Source organism: Teleopsis dalmanni, chromosome 2 (assembly GCF_002237135.1).
Source record: "Teleopsis dalmanni isolate 2A chromosome 2, ASM223713v2, whole genome shotgun sequence".
NCBI classification, from domain to species: Eukaryota; Metazoa; Arthropoda; class Insecta; order Diptera; family Diopsidae; genus Teleopsis; species Teleopsis dalmanni.
The window spans coordinates 118,490,595-118,518,326 of record NC_051847.1 but is presented as its reverse complement, the minus strand read 5'-3'; the positions used below and the strand labels follow the sequence as shown (position 1 = coordinate 118,518,326).

Genomic DNA, 27,732 nt, shown 5'->3' with positions numbered 1-27,732 from the left:
TCAGGAAGATCCGTCATCAACTAAAAGACAAATAAATTATATGTTTTTTTTTTTTAGCCTAGTTAAAACCTAGTGTGGGGTAGAGATAAGCCCCCCAACTATTATAGAGTAAAAGTGCGTAACAGCACTAACTCAAGAAGAAGAAGAATCCAGAAGTCAAGATAAAAAAATTTCAGAGATTTATGTACCAGGTCTAAGCATTATTAATTCATTATTACATGTAGCTCATATGATGTCATATAACCACAGTACCGAGTCCATCTGTGTTATAATTTATTTAGTTGCCTATTTCGCGGAGAACTCTAAGCTGGCTGACCTCACTAATTATTGGACATGACAACTTCAAGTATCAAGATAACTCTTGCTGTGAAAGACACTTGCAGACTAACGATTAAAAAAAAAGGAGACAGTGGTGCGTATATTGTGCCAATGTCCAGCACTGGCAAGTAGGAGGAAGACTGTCTTGGGACACCATTGGGCTGGTGATGCCTTGGCAGGAAACCTCAAGCTAAATAAGCTGCTTGTATTAACAAAAGATGTAGTTATGCGAACGGTACCCACATCAGCTTTAACTCAATAACGACATCCGAGAATCGAAGGGCGAAAAAGGACCCAAGTAGTTTCGTGGGCTACTTCGGCTAATCCTTCATTGCAGTGGGGCCAGTTGTTGGACAGTGCGCTGTCCTAACATCCCACCATATATATATACTTGCCTATTAAAGCAAATACTTTAAAATATATATAAAAAGTTTTCAGAGACTTATTTATTATTAGATGTAGATCTTATGGTGTCGTAAAACCAGTACTGAGTCCATGTGTTATATTATTAATTTACTTAATTGGCCATTGAAGACGTTAGTCACCCTTCGCTGCATCTAGTGGCCTACTATGACCAGTGTAGTGCTATCATATCCTTAGTCTCCTAGTTCTTCGACCGAAGTTCCGGACAACCCCTACCGCGTTTTCCTTCAGTAGGTAGTGAAGAAAACATCTTTTTAGCAGGACCACTTTCTGGTCACTTTCTGGTTTTTATTCGCACGACATGACCGATCCAACGGAGCCACTCAATTTTTTTGCGCTTACCTCTGTCAATATCGTTGTGTAGCATGTACCTATAGTTCATAGTTTCAACTAATTCGATTTACCGCAAGACCTATTTGCTTCGCTTATTTTTCTAAGCTGACAGAAACCGCACTGACTGAGTAATATTATGAGAATAAATAATATTGAACATTTCGTTGTGTGATTATTATGTCAAAAAATTGTAAAACTATAACATTGGAATATACCTGTCCTATAAATAATATCTGTAAAATGGTGAAAAACGATATTGTATATTAAATTGTTGATATTAAAAACATCAATATTTAAAACTATGAAATTACAACTCATTTTATGTCTTATAAAACAATGCTCATATTTAAGTACTTCAAAGTATATAACATCCGTGGACGCTTTTGGTTCTATTAAAAGTAAATAGTTAATATCAATAATATAGTGAATCTGGCGCACTTATTTGTTTGAAGTGTTATTGAGTGTTTAGCTAATCGAAAGAGAAAGCCACCTACAATTATTTCAATGTTTGATACCTTCACATTATCATTTAATTGATTTTCATGATTTAGCAGACGTCTACTGGACTTTGATACTTCCAATACTTTTAGACAGATTTCGTTCAAATGCAGATAAACGAGTACACTTATGAAATGACTAGCGGTTATTACAATCAATTTGTTGTTATGGTCAGTTAATTGTAACTCTAGGTAGAAATTCATTAATTTATTTTTATATACAATGATATTTTCGGTAATCAAGTTACAAATGGTGTTACTTATGACGTATAAGCGAAATTAGCAGTTTAAGGTCAGTGGAAAACTAAGTCTTGCTGAAATGTGGTGGTTACTTCTAAAGATTGTGTGCAGTAATCTAGATATTAAAATTATATATGTCAAAACACTTTATATATATATATATTAAGTAAATAAACTCACAATGTATTAAATACCATAGAGGCAAAAAAATGCTGTTCAATATCACTAAAGTGTTATAATAAGGTTGTTGAAATTTTTTAATCCGGTTTAAAAGTGAAGGCATACCAAAAACTAATTTATTTATTGATAATTTACTCTTAAATATCGAAGGTATATTAAAAACCTAGTTAATTAATTGCTATTTCTATAAAATGACATGAAAAAAATTTCGCAGAACAGAATTAGCCAACTGACTTCAATGGCGTATTATACTCAAAAGGGATGGATCAGAATTTAATATAAAATTTTGTATATTCGTAGAAGTCGGCTTTAATTAATTATGAAATTATATATGATTATATATGAAAATTAAATGTATGCAATAATTTTGATAATTAAATTAACCTCCCGATCTATAAACTAATAAAATTACACATTCAATTATAAATTTTAAAATAAAACTATTACAAACAAAAAATTGTAAATTTTTTAATGTGTTTTTACACAATGATGCACATATTATATAAATCCTTAAACTTAAAACAATCTCATGTTACTTTATGATTCTAGATTACACCCTTTAATAGTAGTTCTAATCCAATCATTATAAAAAGCAACACTTGCAAAGACATCAGGAAAACCTCGTCCGCAGGGAATACCAAAATTGTTTATACCAACTAACTGTCCTTTGGAATTTATTAATGGTCCACCAGTATCACCATGACAAGCACCTTCTCCAACAGGTGACTTAGTACATACATGTCCCAAATCAACGTCATCTACATTACCATAAGCAGCCTTACAGTCCGTATTAGAAATATATAACACATTTAATTGCTTCAAATCATTTGGATAATTTGCACCCTCCTCATCCTCACCCCAACCAGTAAATGTAAGCGTTTCTCCAGGTACTAATTCATTTAATTCAGCAACTGTTATATTTTTTGTTACATCATCATAAGCAACCAATGTTGCTAGCTTGATGAGTGCGATATCATTGTGATAAAGTGGCTTATCAAAGTTGCAATGTATAATAATGTCCTCTACTTCGTATTGTATAGCTAAACCCATCCAATCATTCGTACCAGTTACTACTTTTATATTACTCTTCTGTAAGCCTCCCACACAACTGGCAGCTGTGAGTACATACTGATCGTCTATAATCGCACCTCCGCAGAAATGATTACCAAAGCGATTCTGTATGGATACTTGGAAAGGCACAGCACCGTTGGCAGCTACATGGCCACCCAATACATAGTTTTCTGTTTGAATACGACTTTGTCGTGGTACTGCTGGTGGTTTTGTATCCTTATACTTCAAACCGACATAGGAGGGGTCACCGTAATAACGCAAGGCGTCACTATAGCCAATAAAGGCTGTTAGTAAAAGAAGCGCGACAGATATATTCATTCGGTTGTACATAACGCGCCGATATTTAATAGTTTCTAAACTTGTGTACTTAATTTAATTTTAATTTATACTTAAATTTAAACTCTTATCAAGTTTTTATCAAATTGCCATTATTTAGTATATTTGGATAACAATTTTTATTGTTGTTGATAATATCAATTAGACCAATTAATTGTCTTATTATTATGACAAAAAATTTTGGCAAATTGATAAACAATAGTTCAGTAATATTGGATCAGTGTTGTAGGTAAGAGGATAATTTTTTAATTTATTTAATAATTTATTCTTGAAAAGTAATTTAAATCAACAGCAAAACGTAATTTATTATATTCATAATTTTTATTCATTAATATATTACTACCACTAATATAGCACTACCGTTTTCAACAGCTACTTTGCAAGAACTGATACCTCGTTAAAATGTTCTAATTTTTAAAGCCTTGTTTCTGAAGTGAATCGTTACCTGCTAAGTAAGAATTTATTACTCTACAAAAGATCTCTTCAAAAGTTTAAAATTTCGTAATATCCTTTTTTGTTCTTAACATCCGATTTTACTAGAATTCCAAATATCTGTTGTCTATCTACATTAAGACCGAAAAGTTTTCGGAAATTCTCATTTAAAATTCGCGCGCTGTATATTTTTCGATATTTTAAGTTTATGTAGTTTTGCAGCAATTAAGGACAATTACTATGCCAAAAATGAGCGCGATCTGTCAGACAGTTCGTTTACGGCAGCTGTTGAAACCAGTTCACCTCAGTAGTGCGTTGCGGAAAAAACAATGGAAAAAAATATTGAACAAAGAGTTTGCATCAAATTTTGTGTTTCGAACGAAATTTCGTGTGCAGAATCGTTGCGAATGCTACAAAAGGCTTATGGGAAATCAGTTTTATCGAAAACTCAAGTTTATGAGTGGTACAAAGCCTTTCAGGACGGTCGTACGACCGTCGAAGACATTTCGCAACGCACTACTGAGGTGAACTGTTCAACAGCTGCCCGTAAAACGAACGGTCTGACAGATCGCGGCTTCATTTGCATAGTAATTAAGGACAGTGCTGCCAAACTACATAAACTTAAAATATCGAAAAATATACAGTGCGCGAATTTTAAATGAGAATTTCCGAAAACTTTTCAGTCTTAATGTATTTGGAACTATATTACTTATTGAGATGTGTGTTGTTTCAAACTCCTATTCCGTGTAGTCATGTTCTAGAATATCACCGACATTAACAACTTCGGAAATGATTAAATAGTGAAGGCACCAAATACTACTTTAACATTACAATGATGAAACATAATTCATCATTCATCATAGGTTATACGTAGAAGACAAAAAAGTATCTGAAAACCAAAAAGGTTTTCCTTCAATGCAATTACTAATAAAATTATTTATATTTTTAAATGTGTGTTTTTGTTGTTGTTAATATTTTCTCATTCCGTCTTAATTATGTACATTTCAATATTATAAAATGGTAGTTATATGTCTTATCATATGTATATACTTATATGTGTCATACCTATGTGTACACTTATATGCTATTTATACAATATATCAAAAATTTGATAAAAGTTTAAAGCACTTTTATCTTATATTTTTATGATATAATGAAAAAACAACATATTTATAAGCTAATACTTTTCTCAAAATATTTAAAGAAATCTGGACCCATCATAAAAAATCAATAAATCGTGGTTTATGATATAAGGTCTAAATAAAGGTCATATATACTTGATATAGTACTTTGAATACTCACTATACCATAGTCTCACTGTACTATGGTGATTCTAATACATAGTGCTGTACTATGTACATAACTATACAGTATATACCTAGACAAATGGATGTATGTAAATATAAAAAGATATTTGAAATATGTGTTCTTGACTATATTATACTACACACTTTGAAACTTAACTATTTAGTATATGTTTAATATCTGGTCATTGTTTACTTTTTACTATTATTTCAAGAATTGGTCATTTTATGATAGTTTTTTGATAAACAAAAATTGTTTAAATATTTTATGCGCATAACAGTTTATTTTACATATCCTCCATTTTTGAGAACAATATCGTACAGTTCGTTATATCAAAGTTTAGTTCAATAAAGATTGTCTGGGCGGCAAAATGAAAATCCCATTTGATATCGAATAATAAAGTTTCGATACTGGTGAAATATTTTAACATAAAGTCCATTTATTATGTATAATATAATTAATTATAAAACGATAAAAGCACCAACCAGTAAAAAGTATGGGATTATATGAAATTCGCTAGAGTCAGGTACATAGTAGTTAATTGGGGCAATAAGCACTTTATATAAAAAGCATCGGAAAATGACCATTTACCCACATTACCGCTTGTAAATTTATTGTGTTTATAGCAAAATCTACACAAAAATTAAACGATAAATTAAAAATAAACAAAAGTAAATAAACAAAAAATGTTAAACAATGATCGGAAGAAATTTTACCTAAAACTGCTGACGGCATTGCTATGTCTCACCACCTCCAGCGCCAAACGCATACATGCCTCATACACTGGTACACATAAGCCTACAATGGACGGTCGCATAGTTGGCGGCGTTGTGGCGGCAGAAGCTTCAGCACCGTATCAGGTCTCGATACAATCTATTTTTGGTTCTCATTTGTGTGGCGGCGTTATAATTGACAATCAACACATATTAACTGCAGCACATTGTGTGGAAGACTATCCACTTACAATGTTGCGTATTATTGTTGGCACTAATAATTGGCAAGAACCAGGGGCAGTATTTCGTCCTGAAATGGCTACACCACATTGTCGACAAGACGATCCATTCTATCATAATGATATTGCTACGGTGAGATTGGATGCACCGATTGAATTTAATAATTATACACAAAAAATTGAAATCGCCGAGACATTACCTCAGCCGGGTGATGTTTTAACCTTAACTGGTTGGGGTAGTTTGAATCTTAATGAATATCCTCCCGAGAAACTAATGACATTAAATGTTACACTTATATCACGTCAGCAGTGTTTAACGGCCTGGGATAATGATGAAGGAGTTGGTATTGGACATATTTGTACTTATACACGTGCTGGAGAAGGAGCTTGTAATGGAGACTCTGGTGGTCCATTAGTTTATAATGGTAAATTGGTGGCTTTAGTTAATTGGGGTGCACCGTGTGCTATGGGTAAACCTGATATGCACGCAAATGTGGTTTACTATAGAGACTTCATAAGATTAGCGCTAACTCAATGCACAAGACTGAGAGGATAGTTGGTTTTAGTTTAAGAAGAATACAGTTTTACTAGATTTCAATATATGAGAAAAAACACAGTTCATATTTGTAAAATATTATTTCTAAATGAAAAGTTATGTGCAAATATTAAACAAAATTTTAATTTAATTTAATCATTTTTTTAAAAAGAATTATTAAAGACTGTTAAATAAAATATTAAAAATAAAATAAAATTATTAATTTAAATATTATCGATTAGCCTTTCATACAGTAGTGAATTGCAACAACAAAATTTTTAATTTATTTTTAATTAATTTAATTTCAAGCTATTTCTTGTAGTGCCAAGTACCCAACAGTAGTAATATTGAAATTATTTCTTATATTCAATTATTCGTAAATAATTTTTTTGAGATTACAACGAATTTAATTTTTGTTGTTGAAATTCATTACTGTTGAAAAACCTTTCTAATAAATAGAATAGTTTTTATTAAGAAAATAGAAAAAACAGAAATAATTGTTACAGTAATGATTCTGTTAAACAAATAGTCTTATAAATGTATATATCTCTCAACCATACAGTGTAGCTAGTTCTAGTTTTTATATTTCTTGCTTAGTATTATCTATTAGTTTTCTTAACCGGACAGAATGACTGGTCGCGACTGTGTTCGCATAATGGAACTTTAACTTTATTATATTTTCATTTGATATGAAAACCTTTGACTTATCTAAAAGGTTAACTATTTTGATCACGAATATTATAACAGATAATTTACCAAATTACAATAAGTACGTTTACTTAAGATATGTATTGTTATTATCTTCAGATAATAGCTTAAGACAATAATATGTTATGATAAGATATTATCGTTCTTACATATATTATATATTTTATTTATTAATGTAAAATAATGAATATAATTTTTAAAACTAAGTTGCCGCCAACGAAGATATTAAACATAAGCATACAGTATTTAAATGTCCTTTACGAATACTCCATAGAGTTGCTGAATGACACCAACTTATTTCATAAATATAATCAAAATATATATATAACACATATATCTATATTTATAGCATATATATCAACGTCTATGACACAAATCATATATCTAAACCCCTTCTTACTACGACTCTGTCTTTATAAACTTTCTTATATAATATGATATAGTTTTACAAAATTCCAAATTTTTCATTATCAATGTTTTTATAGCCTTATTTAGATAATATCAATATATACATAAAATTCTACAAGTCATAATTTTATCGAATATAAATCGTGTACTCGCACTCACTTATAAATATGGGTGCCCTTTGATATAATCATTTAGTTTCTTATTAGAGTTAAAAACGCAAATGAAGGTTCTCAAAATAATTTTCGCTATTTTATTAAGTGCTGGATTAGCACAGGCTATTAAGCGGGCAGAACCGAGCGCAGAACTTCTAGCAAAATTGAAAACTAAAAATATTGATATAAATGGACGTGTTGTAGGTGGTGAACAAGCAGAAGAGGGCTTTGCACCCTATCAGATATCTATACAAGGCGAATGGGATGGGCACATGTGTGGTGGTTCTATAATTGCCGATAAATGGATTATAACTGCAGCACATTGTGTCTATGGCTATAATCAACGTTATCTACGTATTATAACAGGTACGAATAAATGGAGAGAACCTGGTAAAATATACTTTCTAGATGAATACTTTGTGCACTGCAATTATGGATATCCTGACTATGCGAATGATATTGCTTTAGTACGTTTAAATGATTCTATTGTCATGAATGAATTCACTCAGCCGATACCTCTGGCTGATGTGCCTTTGGAAGATGGTGCTGATGTTATTTTAACTGGTTGGGGTAGTACTGGTGTGATTGATCCAAATAATTTACAAAAAATTACTTTGAAATATATGGAACATAATCGTTGCTTGGAAGCGTTTGATTATGATGAAAAATTAGATGTTGGACATATGTGCACATTTACGCGTGAGGGTGAAGGAGCTTGTTATGGTGATTCGGGTGGTCCTTTAGTCAGTGATGGAAAACTTGTTGCTTTAGTGAATTGGGGTTATCCTTGTGCTTTGGGTATGCCTGATGCTCATGCAAGCATACATTATTATCTCGATTGGATACGACGTACCATGTCGGGTTGCCCCACATGTCATTGTGTGACTTATGACTATCCTTTTAAATTTTAAGGAATTGTGATTACTAGAAATTGTTTATAAGTCATGAAACAAATGTTTTTTTTAATATAAAACTTCAATGTACTTTATTATGGAAAAATATATTTTTTAAGATAAAACATTTTTTTTTGATATATTCCTTCAGAACTTTAGAGTGATATCAGGTTATCAAGAAAACACATTTTTTATATATATTTCTTCAGTAACTGTTTTTATATATATTTCTTCAGTAACTTAGAGTGATGTCAGATTAAGCTTTAAGAGGCTAAATTTATATAACAACAACTGAAAAACAAATCAATAATACCATAAAATAAAAGAAAGTATTGAATATAGACTTTAATATATAATGTATATCATTTAATATTAATAATTAAAAACTATTTAAAAACGTTAAATATTTAAAGGCTTAAATTTGATTAATATAAAATTATTGAAAACTTAAAATTAGAATATTTCCAATATAAATTTGTTAAAGTTCATTAAATTTTGATTATTTAGTATTAAAGTATTTTAGATAAAAAATTTTGTTTATCTGCCTTTTTATTTCTAGAGATATGACTTATGAATTTATTGGAAATAATAGGTTTATATAATTTTAGTTTAATTATAGTTGGTTGCAGAGCCAAATTTGATAAAATGATTCTGAAAAATGGAAATTATATTATTAATATATTATCAACATATATCGAACGATTATGATCATATGAGTTCCAACTTACATGTTAGATATTGTATATACATATTCAATATCTCTAATTATAATATTATAACACATATTTATGTATTTATATACATATTTATAATAATATTTAATTTATAATGTTTATTTTTTCTTGCCGAAAGTGACGCGTCTTTATGACGAAAAGAACTATTTAAAAGTTAGACAGATTCGAATAGCAAAGAAAAGACAAGGACAACAATTTTTTTTCATTTATTGAAATTTGGTTGACCATACAACGCTGTTTCAAGCATTGTCAAGTACTCATCATTAGTGGTCTTAAGAAATATTCGAATTTCTTAATTAGTTTATAGTCTTTATATAATTTGTTTGGAATGCAAGTGCCGGGCTTAGAACACGTGACTGTCGAATATTTAATTTATTTTATATACCTATTTTATATTCGGATACAAGTTACCTTTTTGTTAAAATTAAACGTTTGTTAAATATTTTTAATATGTTTTACTCTCTGGTGCAATAGAAACAACAGAATATAGAACATGATTTCTGGGTATAGATTTTGTTAATATTAATTTGTGTTTATTTATTTTAGATCCTGATAATGACTTTCAAAGAGGATCGCAATATAGAATATATTATAAAATACTAAACAAACGTTTAATTTTAATTTTGACAAAAAGGTGACCTGTAACCGGATATAAAATATATAGTAAATATTATTAAAAATCAACTTCAAAAATTTAATATTTAATTTATATTTTCAAGAAGATTATGTGTCAAGCAGACATATAGATAGAGAGATAAAAGAGCATTCATATGGTATATATAAGACTTATATATATATAAGATAAGAGTAGTATATTTACTTCACTGATTTACAAAACTTTTATAAAACTTGATATATCTTTTATAATTTATTAGAACCACTATATCGAACATAAATAATATTAAGAATAGACACTACTGATGACAGTTATTAGGTGATATCAGATATAGCTGTACAAATATTCAATAATTGTCAATAAAAATTGTACGTCCCTGTTGTCTCGTTATTTACAATAAATACAAGCATATTACAAAAATAGTATGCACTATATAAAATAAAAATTTGAAAATTATAGTTTACGTTTATTTACGTTTAATTTTTAAAAATTAAAATTTACGTTTATTAACAAAAGTAAATACAAAATCTTATGCACTCAAACAAAATCTATTTACAAGTTTATTACATTTACATTTAATTTTTCTTTTAGTTAACCACATTGGGAATTTCCACTGATTTTATTACGTATCCAATCATAGTAAAACAATGGACTTGCATGTACATCTGGTACACCGACTGCACAAGGATAGCCCCAGTTAACGAGACCAACGAGATAACCACCAGATACTAATGGTCCACCTGAGTCACCATGGCAGGCACCTTCACCTTCACGTGTAAATGTACACATATGACCGTAATCCAAATCAGGATCATAAAACAATTGTTCCAAACACTTATCATATGGCACATATTTGAGATAAACCTTTTGTAATTTATCTGGTGAACCGCCCCATAATACAGTTGAACCCCATCCAGTTAATATTACCTCATCACCTTCTTGCATTGGTTTTGTTTGCAATGGAACAGGCTGTGTTACGCTATCAAACTCAATGGAACTATTCAGCCGTAGTATAGCAATATCATTTGCCATTGAAGGTACATCATAATTGCAATGAGTGTGTATTTCGGTCACTTGATAAGTAGCACCAGGTTTCTTCCATTCATTAGTGCCAGTAACAACAACCATATCTTCCGGTTCTGAGCCAACAACACAATGTGAGGCTGTCAATACCCAATCCTTGTGGATAATTGCTCCACCGCAAAAATGACCATAGAATGGATCTTGAAGCGAAATTTGATAAGGTGCGAAACCAACCTCTGCAGTCTGACCACCAATAACGCGATTTTCAATGCGAAATCTAACAGTTTCCTTGTTTTTAATCCTTATGCCATTAGCATTTTGGGCAACCGCAACCAGTAGCAAAATCGCGATAACCTTCATGTTTGAAAATTTTTTTAGAAATTGATATTATTTTTCATATATCACATAATTTATATATAATTTTTTTCTTCTTTTATCTTTTATCGTATACTGTAAAATTGTTATGGTGGGCGAGAGTATTTTTATCATGACGATATCAAATTTTGCCTTTTAATTATGAGTGCAGGAAGGCATGAAGTCGGAGGAAAATTGTTAAAAACTTTATTGGAAGAATTAGGATTGTAAAACATTTATTTGAATTTTTAATTTATTTATTAAGCAATTATATTTTGGTCACATTCAATTATTTATATTATTGCTTATCAAATTGCATACTGAAACAGTAAAAGTCTCCCGTTGAATTTATAGAACTTTTGTTGAGTTAAGGAATAATGTTTTAAGTATGGAGTTTACACTGCACTTAGTAATTTTTTTTTAGTATTATTGGTATAAGCATGATCGAAACTCTCTAGAATGGACGCTCTTTGCAATGAATCTATTTACCAAAAACCATGGAAGATTTTTGAAACCCCTTAGAAACTTTCCACACTTTCAGTAATATATCCTTCAGTATGTTCACAAAAATGCTGAAAATAATTGGTACGAGAAACGAGATTCATGCAAAGATTTATTAATTAAAGAACAGATTTGAAATGTGCTATATGGACACATATTTATGGACTTTGAGAAAATGAAACTATGAATTACATAGCATACATACTATGAATTACAAGAGTCTGAATTTCGAATAATTATACAAAAAATTAACAAAAAATATAATGCAGACACATATATATCATATATGGATCATACAATATAAAACTTGTAATTACAGGACAGTTTAAATAAAATTAGCAACACGTACATTAAGACTGAAAAGTTTTCGGAAATTCTCATTTAAAATTCGCGCGCTGTATATTTTTCGATATTTTAAGTTTATGTAGTTTGGCAGCACTTTCCTTAATTACTATGCCAAAAATGAGCGCGATCTGTCAGACAGTTCGTTTACGGCAGCTGTTGAAACCAGTTCACCTCAGTAGTGCGTTGCTAAATGTCTTCGACGGTCGTACGACCGTCCTGAAAGGCTTTGTACCACTCATAAACTTGAGTTTTCGATAAAACTGATTCCCCATAAGCCTTTTGTAGCATTCGCAACGATTCTGCACACGAAATTTCGTTCGAAACACAAAATTTGATGCAAACTCTTTGTTCAATATTTTTTTCCATTGTTTTTTTCGCAACGCACTACTGAGGTGAACTGGTTTCAACAGCTGCCGTAAACGAACTGTCTTACAGATCGCGCTCATTTTTGGCATAGTAATTGTCCTTAATTGCTGCCAAACTACATAAACTTAAAATATCGAAAAATATACAGCGCGCGAATTTTAAATGAGAATTTCCGAAAACTTTTCGGTCTTAATGTATTATAACATCGGATTATAGTGCAGTTTTATAGGTATAAAGTTTTAGAAAGTATCCTATACTTCCTAGTATATAATATATATATCTAATATATCTATTTAGTATATAATACATATACATCTGATTTCTAAAAACCTACATAATTTTGTTGAAGTTCAGCAGTAGAAAGGCTGTGGTAATTAATAATCAATCTTATAACTTAACCAGATATGATTATGATTATGATTTCGTTCTAATATAAACACAGCAAGTAAAATTGTTAATAAAAACTTTCATAGTAATAGTAACAAAACTCCAGAAAAATATGCGAACAAAAAAGTCAAGTACGGCTTTGGATTAGTTGGTTAAGGTGCGCTGATTCTGAGCTTCACATTTGGCAGGACTTGGATTCCTGGTACTTGCAGTCTCAAAAATAATTGTTTACGAATAATTAAATACAATAATTATTTCCAAGATCACTGATGATGGGTATTTGGCAATACTCGAAACAGTTTTCGAGCTGTCCACTTAAAAACTGTCTACATTAAACTCTAATGATAATATGCATGAATATAAACAAACCTTGATCGAAAACCTTATTGACAATACATTTGATATATGAAAACAGTAGAAAAAGTTTTTACGTCTTACTAAATTAGAACTTGCTTTATAGATATAAGGTATAATCACAATATTAAGATTGTAATCCAATTATGCAATCAGAAAATTGCACAGAAAATATACATTATATAAAACTCTAGATATAGGTACTAAAGAAAAAACATGAATTTAATTTTAAATACAAGACCCACTTTTGCAAAGAAACAAAAAAAAATACAAGTTGTACCAGTATGTTAGATATATTTCAAAATAAGCAAGTAGTGATACTTGTAATCATGATCGCCTAAATTGATCTTGAGTAATCTTAATAGCTTAATAAACAAATGACGATATATAGATATAGATTTGTTTATATAGATATTTATATATATATATATAAAACATAAATTAAAAGTATAACTGTTACTAACTAGTAGCAAACATTACTACAATAATGTTAAAATATTGGACATATAAAAAGTGAAAGACCCAAACATTTCATATCCAACAAGAAAAAGAAACCAAAAGAATTATGTAAAATATTTGGAGTAATGGTGTAGGTTCTGAAATTAAAATTCAATGGTAAAGACCAAGTTTTTATACCATCAACCATCTAATAGGAAGACATGAAAGATAAGATTTTTAGTTATTAACTGAAGGAAGATCTACTGTAAAATTTGTACAAGATTATAAATAGTGAAATATGATCAAGAAAGATGTTCTGACGACTTTTTAGTAAGATTTTGAATTAATAAATACTCGGCAAAATTTGACAAGTTTCTAATAAGATAAAACCGTAAGACTGACCTGAAGTTACAAAAGAAAATCTGTTGAAATTCTTCTATTACCCTTTTTCCTTAATTCTTTAATTTCTGTAACTTCTTTCCGTAATATATACATTCCTCATTGTTTTTCAAATTATCCACTTATGTAGTGTTTTCCATTGGCTTAAAAATCAGATATTTATGTTAAGGAGTCTTGAAAATAGATGATTGTACTTAATGTGATCATTGTGAAACAAGCTTTACAATATTACACTTCTACAATTATATATCTCCTATACATCTGTTGCAAGAAACTATAATTTTATATGTTTTTAAAGAATTATTTTAAATGAAATCTATATTGTAATAATACAATTCATATAAAAAACATATTTATAAAAAATTTTTAGTTTATATTACACTGAAGAACTTTATTTATATAATCACAATATTTATTTCATTTCAAAAATATTTAGCACTTATGATTTCCACTCATAATTCTCCTTATCCAGTCTCGATAAAACAATGGACTTGCCTGTGCATCAGGATAACCTATAGCACACGGAAGACCCCAATTGACAAGACCAACTAAAGTGCCGTTACTTACTAGTGGACCTCCAGAATCACCATGACAAGCACCCTCACCTTCACGTGTGAATGTACATATATGTCCCGCATCTACATAGTCATATTCTCCAAACAATACCTTGCACTTCTCATGTGGTACGTATTTAACTGTAATTTTTTGTAAATCGTCCGGGGTGTCCCCCCATGCTTCTAAACTTCCCCAACCAGTTAATATAACGTCATCTCCCTCGGCCATCTGTTTGGTCGGTAACGGTATTGGCTGTGTAACATCATTAAAAACAATTGAAGTGTTTAGATGCACCAAGGCTATATCATTTGCTTGAGTCGGTGTATTAAAGTTGCAGTGTGAATACATTTTATCGATGTAGTAGACTGCACCTGGTTCCTGCCATTTTGTGGTGCCAGTAACTACAAGTAAATCTTCAGGTTCGGTATATGTAAGACAGTGTGCGGCAGTAAGTATCCAATTTTCATTAATTATTGCACCACCGCACTTATGATATCCCCACCAATTTTGTAGTGATATTTGATATGGTGCAAATCCTTTTTCGGCATTTTCTCCGCCGATAATTCGATTATCGAATTTTACTTCACCGCGATTATTAAAAATTAATTTACTATTCGTTAGTGTGAAAGCAGCGAGTAAAATAAATAAAATTTTCATTTTCAATGTTCGCCTCGCCAACAACTTTTGAAGTATAAATAATTTTTTACAAGCTATTAGATTTTATTTGTTTATATCAAAATTAAGTTCTTTTATCTTTAATAACTGAATGATAAAAACTTGTATATGGTATATGTGTATATAATTTATGAACGAGTTGAATATTATTACTATGAATATAAGGTAAACAATAGGAGGTGCGGGAACTGTTCACTGGGAAACTACACTGTAGTGTGTATTGACTCAATTTTAATTACTATTTTAAATACCATAAATAATTTCTAAATAAACTTTAAATACTGTAAATAGTTTTTTTTAATTAATCAATATTTAAATTGATTATTTATGAAATAATGAAATATCATAATTTATAGATTTACTGATTATCACTCGCTTTTCGTTGTTTTTCAATTTTTAATTTTTAATTATTTAATTTTTTAATTGAAATGAATATTTATTTTTTTGTGTAAGTTATGAAATTATATATGTATTATCTTTAATATCTTTTAGTTCTTGACATAAATCTTATTTTTGTTTTTTGATTGCATGACATTTTAGAGAGGAATAATGTCAAACGGGTACCTCTTTTCTCCAATAGTTTGTGATTGTAAAGCACAATCGAACAGTTTTTTTATCTTATTTATTATATTATTTTTTATTATATCTTATTTTCGATTTTATAGATATCTGCAGGAGAGCCTGCTGGTACATAATAAATTTCGCTGAGAAATAAGTTTATAATGATCTTAATTCATGTTTGATAATAACAAGTGGTTCCACTAAGTTGGAAGTCAAACGTTGAAATATATATTAGTAAATCTAACTATTATATGGAATTTATAATAATAAAATTAATATTACTATTAATAATAATAATCAAAAAATAACTATATAATCTGTGAGGTCATTATAACAGCTTCGCATCTTTATTCTTATTTATTGCCAAAATACAATAAAATAAAATAAAATAAAAAAATGTAAACTAAAATACAATAAAATAAAATAAAATAAAATAAAATAAAATAAAATAAAATAAAATAAAAATAAAATAAAATAAAATAAAAATAATATAAAATATAATAAATAAAATAAAATAAATTAAAATAAAATAAAAATAAAAATAAAAATAAATATAAATAATAAAATAAAATAAAAATAAAATAAAAATATAAAATAAAATAAAATAAAATAAAATAAAATAAAATAAAATAAAATAAAATAAAATAAAAATAAAATAAAATAAAAATACAGATATTTTCATCTAGATTAGATATTCACAATGCTTCAAATACTGGAGAAGACCAAGGAAAAACAAATCGTCACACATGTTTTGGGGGCACTCGGTACTACCAACTGGCTACAGCAAGCAATTGATCCGGCTGGTTGGCGGAGGATACTCGACGCGGCCAAAAAGGACTCGCGTCTATAATGGCCAACTAAGGAAGTAAATATGTATAGTATATATTTTTTATTATATATTTATTTAAAAGTTCATTTAAAGTTTGTATAAAAATCATTTAGCTTAATAAGTTTTATTTCTCGGTGTACAATTTTAGTACTGCGACTAAATAAATTGGCTTCTAGTATAAAAAATTAAATATTTTAAAGACTCAAATGAAACAATTTAAAAAATTTTAAAATTTTTTCACAATTAAAAACTATTTTGTGTAGAAATTAATTAAATCATTAAAACAGCAAATAAGGTGACAAAAGCGATTAATTCAACGCTTATAACTACGCGAAGAATTTCAGATGTGAAATTTTAAAAGATTTAAAATTTGAGAAAACAAAAAAAATGGATGAGAGAAAAAAAGATCTACAGATTTTTCGTAAATGTCTGCAATTTTTTAAGGAAATTTCTAGAGTGCAACGAAACATAGGAAATAAAATTGTGTTAACTAATGTTGCTGTGCAAACAATTTGCAACAACGACTAATTGCCTACAATGTTGTTGATTGTTGTTGCAGCCAAGCAACAATAAAACGACAGCAGCCAATTTTTCCAAGTGACTTTCTATGATTCTGTTCACAACAAAGTGTCGGGCAAGTATCTATATCTGTTTAACAGTCAAACTGATGTGCTCAACTTTACTTGTAAATTCATCCGTAAGTACATTAAAGCGAGAGTATTCAGCGAGTCTGTATGTCTGTTTGTCTATTTATCTGTCTGTCCGTTTGTCTTACTGTCACACATAGTTGCAGTCTATATAAAAGCGATGTTCTTCGCTGATGTCTTGCATTTGTTGCATGTTGCCAACGGCCAGCAGGCAGCAGTCAGCAGTCAAGCAGTCAAGCAGTCGAGCAATTGAGCGCACTATATTGTAAGTCTATTCGCGTTGATTTGGTGTCACTAAGGAGGGGTCCTCAACGCAATCTGACTTTTGTCTTGTGCATGTCTAACACAACAAATCGTTTACATTCCTTAAGATACATTTTCGAAATAAATACGGCGGCTGCATTTAGGTGGAAAATTGAATTTTCTTATTTATGTGCATATCACTGAAATATTGCTCCATTATTGTTGTCACTGTTGTTGCTGCAACAATATGTGGGGTGTGTTTCTTCTTGTGGAAATGATGCAGACTAGTAGCAAGAGAACGATAAAAATTTTTCAAAAAAAAATCGTTAAGGTGTTTAAGTATGTTTGATGCATTTCTTGTGTTTGACATTTCACTCCTCAAACTGATAATTGCTTTAGCACTTTGCGATACAAAATCTTAATTCAATACACCATTTATGCCAACTTCGAACAAAAATTAGAATAATTTAGGTATGCTAGTTAAGTATCTATACTTTTGTAGAGTGTATCGAGTTTCATTTTTGAGTTTTCCAAAATCAACTCCAACAGCGAAATTTTAATTTAAATTTGAGTGTGGCGGTGCCAGTGGCAGTGGCAGTGGCGCCCAATCACCTGCTTAACATGTTTCCTTATTCCTCAGTCAAAGCTCATAATATATTCTAAAGAGTATAAAATGAGGAATTGAATTTGTTTTTGTTGAAAACATTATGAAAATTTAAGAAACGTGTTCAACTTCAAAAGCATTTAAAATATTATTTATAAACCATTTTATTTTTATTCACATTTATCAACACTCGCAATGGCATTAACGTCCAAAGACGAGCACAAATATTAAAAATAATTTTATTAATAAACAAACTGATTTGTCAGCACAGCCCAGCACCGCACAGCACAGCATAGCGCAGCAAATCATAATAAAATGTAGCAGCAAATCTCAGATAAAAGATGGCATCCCATCATAAAAACTAATAAGCACAGTTCCGTTTAATATTTCAACGTACTCGTCATAGCAGCAGAGGTAGCAGCAGCAGCAGCGGTAGCAGCGGCAACAGCGGCTGCAGATACTTTACATTCTCATAGTCATAGATAAATAAATATGAGTATATATATATATTTACATAGATACACAAAGTTACGGATACTTATAGCTTGAGGTTAATTTCAAAGCGGATTACCTCATTATGAAGTTGCGCTAATCATAATTATGAATTTTATTATTTTTTGAAAACTAAATATTTTTCACTTTATGACTGTTTTATTACCAGCGAAGGCACTTTTTATGTGGGACAATTAGTTAAATATGTCAAAAATTTATTTCTTAGCTACGAGTTCGTCAGAAAATTTAAATTGGCATTTTTATTGACAGAAAAATTTCAAATGACAAAATATAAATATAAATATTTAAATTATTTTGCTCTATATTTTTCACAAAATATGCAAAACTCAATTAATTTATATTTGCTTTTTGATATAAAATATGTTACAACAGTTTTGTTAAAAGCATTCGGAATTCTTAATGGCTTTCATATTGCAATTTATTTCTATTTGTAAAATTTTATTCAAATAATCTACTAAAAAAATAAAGTAGATTGCGAAAAGCACTTCACAGTAAAAAAATATAAAATAAAGCTCATCTAAGAAAACTAACTCCATCAGCAAAAGATACTTTAAATGAAGTTAATGACTGCACTTGTAGTCATACCAATTATAAAGTAGTCTGTAATATATATACTTCTACTCACAATCCTTGGTACATTGAAGAGCATACTGTTTTAGTTTCTTCATATACTTATACTCTTCTACTCACAGTCCTTGGTACATTGAAGAGCACGCTGTTTTGGTTTCTCCATATATTTATATATATGCTCTCAAGGGATAGTATTTACGTCTTTTCTCCTTGCGTGTCTAGTTCCGATGTTGTTGATTGTTTGTAACAAACCCCTTTGTCTACTACTATATATAATACAAAGATTGTCTAAGATTGCTAAGAATCAGATTATCAAAAAAATTTGAATTCTCAATGCAGACTATCAAAAAGTAAAAGAGCAAGATATTCTTGTTTTAGCAATCTCTGCATAGGAGCAAAATATTGCTATCAGTTAAAGTCGGAAGTCAGATTTTAACTGATAATTTTAATAATATTTATTTTATTTATATATACAGTTAGGCAAGGATTAGGTAAGTGTCGCTTGAATAGGTAATTCAAGCGACCACATTTTTTTTGTGGGAAATTATTTTTCATTGATTCAAATTATAAAAATTTATGGGAATAATCAAAATTTCATAATCCATTCACTCTAGTTCGATGTAGTCAGCTTTTGCCTTGACTATGACCTTCAAACGGATAAAAAATGAGTTGCATGCGATAATAATACTTCAGGCGATGTTATAGTACATCGCCTGGAGTATTCTAACATTGCCTTAACATAACTACCTTAACATAACTTTCTTCACATAAATTCCTTAACATAATTCCTTTATTCCTTAATTAAGTCCTTGTTAGGTCTTTACCGACGATAAGTCTAATAAATTGTCAAAGAAGTATCTTCCTAAATACCTCTTTCTTCTGGACGCCAAAGCCGGACATTCACAGAGAAAATGTATTATAATTAATTTTTCCTGAGGTTTTCCACAACTTCTGCAGTGAGAATTATTACGAATGCGCAGTTTCTCTGTCCTATACACCAATGACCAGAAACATTTTAATTTTATTATAGGTAAGCCATGCATCTTAACTATGTTAAGTTCAACAGTAATATTCCTAAAACTCTTTGACTATGACCATTATTTCGACGAAGATAGTGAAAAGAAAATTAAGAGCAGATTAATAGAGAAACCTCTACAGTTCTATGTGACTTGGGAAACTTGGGAACTTGGGAAAGAACACTGAAACAAGAGCTAAGAAACTGTTAGATTTATAATGTCACTTTATCCAATATTGAAGTTCGATTTAAATTGCTAACACAGTTTCTATGCTTCTCCGAAGAGGATAGAAAATATATACATTATTAATATTAAGAGAGCAATAACTCTCAAGAAATATATTTAGTGAAGAATTTAAAAACATCCTTGCGTTTTAATTGCAATAAAATATGTATCACGACATCACTTAAATAACAATTATATGATGTTTATCATAATTCGTATTATTATAATAAGTGGTACTTATTACATCAAATTACATTTTTATGGTATATATGAGCTTCAGCTTTGATATTCTATAAGCTTTTGATTTTATGAATTTTTAATTTATTTCACAAAAAATCTGTACAGTCAACTGTTTAAATTGAAAATAATTTTGTATATATTATATTTTGTATAATGCAGTAAATTGTAATTAATGCGATAATTAAATAATACAACAAATTAAAACTCTGCCATAATCTGCTCTTATTTAGCAATTATCTTTCGCCAATCGCTTTTGAACTAAAATGTTGCATCTTTAATGCACATTTGATGAGTTAAATGCATTCATATGACATGGCGCGAATGCAAGTTGTTGCATTTAATGAAATGCAATTAATTGAAAAATGCATATTAAATGTCAACTGATCAAAGGGAGTGCTTATAGGCAAAGCACTCCACTGGCAATGCTCCCCTCTCGACACTGTCTCGGTCCAACTGCTTGCCAGTGCAATACAATTTCAAAGCAATGATCTTTGGTAGTAAAAAAGCATGAAAAGATACAAATGAAGTAATTATGTCGCTGTATTTAATTTCAAATTTAAATGGTGTTATATTGCTCTCCACTCGGTCCACGTTTGCCGGAAAATACAACGGGAAACAGGCAGTCGAAAATTTAATGTCACAACTTTTACGATTCACATCGTAAGTACTGTCAGCAGTTGCTTAACGCAAATGCTCATGCTCATGCTCATGCTGATGCCTCGGTGCAGGGTGCAGGGCGCAGGGAGCAGGGAGCAGGGCGCTGCTTTATGCTGGTGTGGCATTAATTTAGCGATTTAAAATTGTGTGCTTTGATCTTTTCGGGAATTGTAAAGAATATTTTCATTTATTTTAAATTCCACTATATCTCAAATTTTAATTACATTTTCGCTATTTTATAAGCAGACAAAAACATTTTGTTTGCAACTGCAGCGGCAACGACAACGGCACATAGAAAAACGTTCTCAAACCGCTGGTATTTCGTACTTCATGTGGATGATGTCGTACTCCTAGTGCTGCTATTAACATTTTTACAATGTGTTAATTTATATATAATTTTTTATTTTTATTATTTATCTTTATGGCAATCTTATGCCGCCGCGTCGTTAATATGTAAATGGATCATTGCGTTCAACGTGCTTTGGTGAGCTGTGATATTGTTGCATTCTGATCTATTAGGAGTACACGAGTGCATGAGTATCGGGTATGTGTGCCAGTCAGCAGTCGAAGTATACAAAATTGACATATTCATTGCATGCTTTCAGATTCTCAGTCAACAATAGTGAACATAACCGTCGGCAACAATAAGTATAACTTCACCAGCTCAATTCATGCACACTTTGACTTCACTTGGTTGCAATTAATATCATTTTTATGTTCTAATGACATTCGTTTCGCTTTATTTAAATGCACTTAGCACAGCATATCAACATCTGCATCAACATCAACATCAGCATAAGCATCACCAACAGCATCAACATCAACATCTACATTCTATAGGAGCGAATGCCTTAACATTAGCATTAGTTGCTATCAGCGCCGGGTATTTACTCGCACATTTATGACTGTATTTGCATCCTCATCGGCAACAATTTCGGTGCATCATCAGAGTACAATTGGGTAAAAAATGCCGCTGCAAGCACGAATCTTTAAAGTTGTAAAAATGCCATTAAATTGGCAGAGCTCATTTCAGTGGCTCACACCAGTAGTCAATGTGCATTTATTCGGAATTTATGGCTCGTCGGACCCCTTGACTCGTTGCATCGCTGCTGGTCTAGCGAATTGAAATTTGAGTTACGTTAATTTGTCTGTTTTGCTTTTCTAATTTTTATAACTTTATTACACAAAATATTTAAATTGTATAATAAAATTTAAAAAGCCATAAACAATTCTCAAAATTAGTTCGAAAATATCATTCCACATATTTCGATGCGATAAATTCAATTTTATTTTTATGATTTAAACGACAGTTTATTTATAAATTAATTATTTATACTATTAAAAAATTAATTTAATGTACTTACATGTTGAGACCAACAAGGGAATTTGTAATAGAATGTCCAACGTACCCGTATTATGTGTAATAAAGCAAGCTTATTTAAAAATAGACATTGTTTTACTTATTTTAAAAATCTGACATTTCTATATAAAATGAAAGTAGATACGTTCTGCTCCTCTACTTATATCTAAAGAGGTTTCAAAAACAGGTGTCATAGACCTTCTAATCACCGCAAGGATACTTAAATCTTGAATTATAGTAAAATATAATAAAATAAATTTTTAAATTTTAAAATATATACTCGTATTGTTTAATTTATATGAAGTAACTTATAATTCTATGTTAACAGAGAGTAAAAACTTTCCACTCTTCAAAGAGGTCGAAGAGGTAAAGAGTTCAAAAGTAATTATCATGTACCTTTCAGTCACCGCAAGTGTGCTAGAATTTGAAGATATATGTAGTAAACTCAACAAATTTTTATATTCAGAAATTTAATGTTAACAGTAAGTAGATAGATTCTGCTCTTCAATGTATGTATTCAAAAGTTTCGAAAGTAAGTGTCTAGCCGAAGGAACTGTAAAACATTAATTAGTGCATTGATAGGTCAATGTCTGGTCGCATCACATGAACACAAACTAAACCTAATTCGCAGCGGTGCTTATAGGAAATACAACGAGCCGGATGCAAAGGAAACTCTGAAGCATCTGCTGTGTAATTGCCCGGCTCTCTCGAGAACTCGACAAAAATATTTGGGGACTATCAGTTTTACAGAACTGGAGGTTTCTGTTGAAATCGTAATAAAATTTACTATTAACACCTGATGCAAACGATCGCTAAAAATCAAGATTCTGATCTGGTGTTTCAATGAACCTTAATGGTATACACTTGAGCTTTTTGGTCTGCCAGCATAACCTAACCTAACATAAGTGTCACGGACCTTTCAGTCATCGCAAATGTATCAATATCTCCACCTATCTTATTTATTTCAAACAAATATTAATCTCATGCTTAATTCCAGACTATGTGATAAAATATTGATGGAAAAATTATATATAATACATAAGATATATAATTTATTTAATTTTTAAATTATAGTTACCAAATAATTTTGATTAATGTTTATATAAAACCTATTATCTATCAAAATATAAATAAAAACAGATTAGAACAGGGAAATCATTATATTTTAATCAGACTTTAACATATATTAGTAGTTGATTAAGAATATTCTTGGATTATAATTATTAAATGTAAGTAATGTTATAATTTTTTTTACCGCATTAACTCGAAGAAAAATAACCAAAACTTTTAACACTATATATAGCGTACCAATGTTTGTTAAGTAATTGCAGTTGTGTGTATAAACGATACAATCCAAAATCAGGGTATGACCTAGTACGTTTATATTTCAATTAAAAGTACAAATTAAAAAAATTTTCCTAGTTTAATTTTGTGTCTTATAAAATTTGATTAGGATTCTCATTTACTTTGCAGCTAAATAATTATTTGTTTAATGTTTTCATATAAAGCAGTTTATGGAATAATGATTTTTATATGCGAGTGATTATGAACTGGAGAATCGAATATATTTTCAACTGTCTCATCTTTGTTGTGCGCATAGGTTTCTTTTAGTTCTTGTTGAATTTTTTTTTTGTAGTTTAGAGAATTTAATAAGTTTTTAACTATTAGTTAATTCTGTGGAATTATAGATGAATTTTTCTAGTTTTTATTTTAATAATGCCGTTGTTTAATTGCAAGTTTTTTTTTTTTTTTTTTTGAGGTGAGGTTACTATCGACAAACTACAAGTTCGAAGTTATGAAAACCTATCTTTATTTGGGAACCACCATCCCCCAACACCACAAAATATGTCAGGTTACAGATTCAACGAAGGTTAACTGTTATCAATAAATGTTATTTCAGGTTAAGCAGGCAATTGAAAAATAAAGTATTCTCTGGATAATAAAAATCAACACTACAAGTCCCTTAACGTGTCTGTTCTGTTGTATGGTATAGAAGCGTAAGCGCTACCCAACAGTGATGAGAAGGCGTAAGAGACATTAGGGACAATGGTCTGTTACGCGTTGACAACGAGTATCGAATTAGTTGGAACTGTACGTCCCATACCACGTTATTGAGGTAAGCACATAAAAATTCAGTGACTTCGTTGATTGACTCATGTCGTGCGATTGGAAGAAAATGTTATGGTGCGAGAGGTGTTTGATTCGGGAACCAGGGACCGTAACAGTTATCATAAAAAAAATAAAAATCATCTTATAACTGTTATCATATGCATTTTAAAATAAAACTCAAAAAATAATAATTAAATTTGATTTTTATTATATTCATCAAAAATAATAATTATTATATGCCTTTTATTTTTTTCGCGCAGCAATAACTCTTAAAATTTGCTTCTTATTTTAAAACGCACAAATAACTGGTATACTTGCGTTATATAATATAAAAAGCAAGAGTATCGCGCAAATTCTGCGCGATATTTTTAAAATGAAAATATAAAATGCAATTTTCATACAAGGTAGTTGTTTTTGCAATTCCATAGAAATGTTTTTGAAAAGGTTGGTGCAGGTAAAGATTTAGTTCAGTTTTTTGTTTTTGTATTTTGGTATATTTTGTATTTATTTTTGTGTTTTGTAGAAGAACAAATTTGTATGCAAATACAAAAACAAAAAACTAAACTTAAATCTTTACCTGCACCAGACCTTTAAAACATTTTCTATGGAATTACAAAAACAACTACCTTGTATGAAAATTGCATTTTTATATTTTCATTTAAAAATATCGCGAGAATTTGCGCGATACTCTTGCTTTTTATATTATATAACGCAGTATACCAGTTATTTGTGCGTTTTAAAATAAGAAGCAAATTTTAAGAGTTATTTCTGCGCGAAAAAAATAAAAGGCATATAAAAATTATTATTTTTGATGAATATAATAAAAATCAAATTTAATTATTATTTTTTGAGTTTTATTTTAAAAAGCTCATATATAAAAAGCATGCATAATATTAAGGATAAAAGTTGTTAGAATGATAACTATTTACTTAAATAAGAGTTTAGACAACTTTTTGTTGCTGCTTTTTTTCATAAAAAATTTTAAAATAACTGTTATTTTCGGTCCCTGTCGGGAACTGCTGGTGGAAAAGGTGGTAGAGGACGCCCGCATCTTCAATGAAGGAACAAGTTGACTTACATTCCAATGGAACTCAACTGGCGATAGCAAGCCACTGATTGGGTTGACTGCCGGAGGATACTGGTCGTGGTCAAAAACGACTCACATCTGTAGAGACCAACTAAGTAAACAAGTAAAATAAACTATATAGTTGTTAAAGAATGGTAATTAAAGTATGCTTAGAGTTTGCGCCTTTAAGACTCGAATTAGTTGATTTGTTGAAAAAAAATTCACTTTGAATACAATTTCTGTTTATTTTTAAATTAGTAAAAATTAGTAAATAGTGCATGGTGTGTCATAAACGTAATCAGCCTATTATGGTGTCTATTATAGTATAATTATTATGCACAATCATGCCTTAACTGTAAAGAAGATGAGGACTAATATTAATAACATTAAAAAAACAATATTATTTATTACTAACTTTTTATTTTTTTATGTTTGTATGTAATATTTTATTAGTTGTAATAACTAAAATATAATAACAGCCACCACAAGACTCTTGCTCAGAAACGCATCCATATTTCTAATTCCCAACTACATACATATAATCCATGCCCCATACCTTCCTTCTTTCCCTCTGACAAGAAATCTACGCGCCTACAAAACTGATGGTCTCGTTATTTACCGATGCAAATTAAGTGAACTGATTAAAGTATAAAAAAAGGTTATACAAAATTGAAAGTGAAAGGAGCAAAGAAGAGTAGAGGATGTCAAAAGCTCAAAAACAAATGAGTAATGTGTAGTAGTGAAATAATATTGCAACAAATTGAATTTAATTTTATATAAAAACGAGAAGGAAACATAAATTAAACTCACAGGTAGGAAGAGAATGACTCTTTATAACTCACGTATAACGAACGTAAATTTTAAGTGAGCATAAACTTGAGTGAAAGCTTGTGAACACATGCGTATTAAAAATAGAGAACATATGTTTAGCAACATGCTGCAAAGAAACTTGTTGGATTGCGCTTGCTATGGCCATGTTGAAATGCATTAAAAGATAATATGTGTAGCAATTTGAAAAGGATACACTTTTTATGTTATGTTTTGTATGAGTATACGCCAACCTCTTTTTATTTATATTACACATACACATACATATGGTACATAAATAAATGAATGCTTCATTGAGCTCATAATAGTTGCTGTTAGTGATGGAGATATTTGTTGTTGTTGTTGATAATGTTGTTATTGTTGTTGGTATTATAAATGTATTCTGTAAATGTATACAGTTTTGTTTATGCGCTCACAAATCGCTTTTAAACACACACATGCGTAGCTAAGCATTTTGTGATGTGAAGCGATAACGATTTAATCTGAAATTGATTCAAGTGGCAATTTGAGGGAATTACTCAATGTCGTCGTTGTTATTATGAGTATTCTTGCTATTGTTGTTATTGTTGTTATTGTAAGGGAATGGTTGTTTATGTTGTTGTTGTTATTTTCATGCTATTTTGTTATTGCGAAAATTGTGTTTATTTTTCTTTTATTTAATTGACAGCCAAAATGTATCAGTGTTGCGTAAATATTTGAATTTATATTTGATATTTAATACATCGTTTTTTTTT

The 27,732-nt window shown here is 29.9% G+C and overlaps 5 protein-coding genes across 5 annotated transcripts; 2 read left to right on the top strand and 3 right to left on the bottom strand.

Moving 5' to 3' along the window:
• Positions 1-2,443: 2,443 nt before the first annotated feature.
• On the bottom strand, positions 2,444-3,399 carry LOC119679986 (chymotrypsin-2-like). The gene has a single exon (XM_038092589.1). The coding sequence runs from the start codon at positions 3,390-3,392 to the stop codon at positions 2,529-2,531; it is 864 nt and encodes a 287-aa protein (XP_037948517.1). The 5' UTR covers positions 3,393-3,399; the 3' UTR covers positions 2,444-2,528.
• Positions 3,400-5,766: 2,367 nt separating this feature from the next.
• LOC119679990 (chymotrypsin-2-like) lies at positions 5,767-6,707 on the top strand. The gene has a single exon (XM_038092594.1). The coding sequence runs from the start codon at positions 5,822-5,824 to the stop codon at positions 6,641-6,643; it is 822 nt and encodes a 273-aa protein (XP_037948522.1). The 5' UTR covers positions 5,767-5,821; the 3' UTR covers positions 6,644-6,707.
• Positions 6,708-7,951: 1,244 nt separating this feature from the next.
• On the top strand, positions 7,952-8,861 carry LOC119679988 (chymotrypsin-1-like). The gene has a single exon (XM_038092592.1). It carries the CDS (start codon positions 7,959-7,961, stop codon positions 8,799-8,801), a length of 843 nt encoding a protein of 280 aa, XP_037948520.1. The 5' UTR covers positions 7,952-7,958; the 3' UTR covers positions 8,802-8,861.
• Positions 8,862-10,635: 1,774 nt separating this feature from the next.
• LOC119679992 (chymotrypsin-2-like) lies at positions 10,636-11,522 on the bottom strand. The gene has a single exon (XM_038092596.1). The coding sequence runs from the start codon at positions 11,514-11,516 to the stop codon at positions 10,725-10,727; it is 792 nt and encodes a 263-aa protein (XP_037948524.1). The 5' UTR covers positions 11,517-11,522; the 3' UTR covers positions 10,636-10,724.
• A 3,198-nt stretch (positions 11,523-14,720) lies between these two features.
• LOC119675556 (chymotrypsin-1-like) lies at positions 14,721-15,512 on the bottom strand. The gene has a single exon (XM_038086761.1). It carries the CDS (start codon positions 15,510-15,512, stop codon positions 14,733-14,735), a length of 780 nt encoding a protein of 259 aa, XP_037942689.1. The 3' UTR covers positions 14,721-14,732.
• Between the last annotated feature and the right edge of the window lie 12,220 nt (positions 15,513-27,732).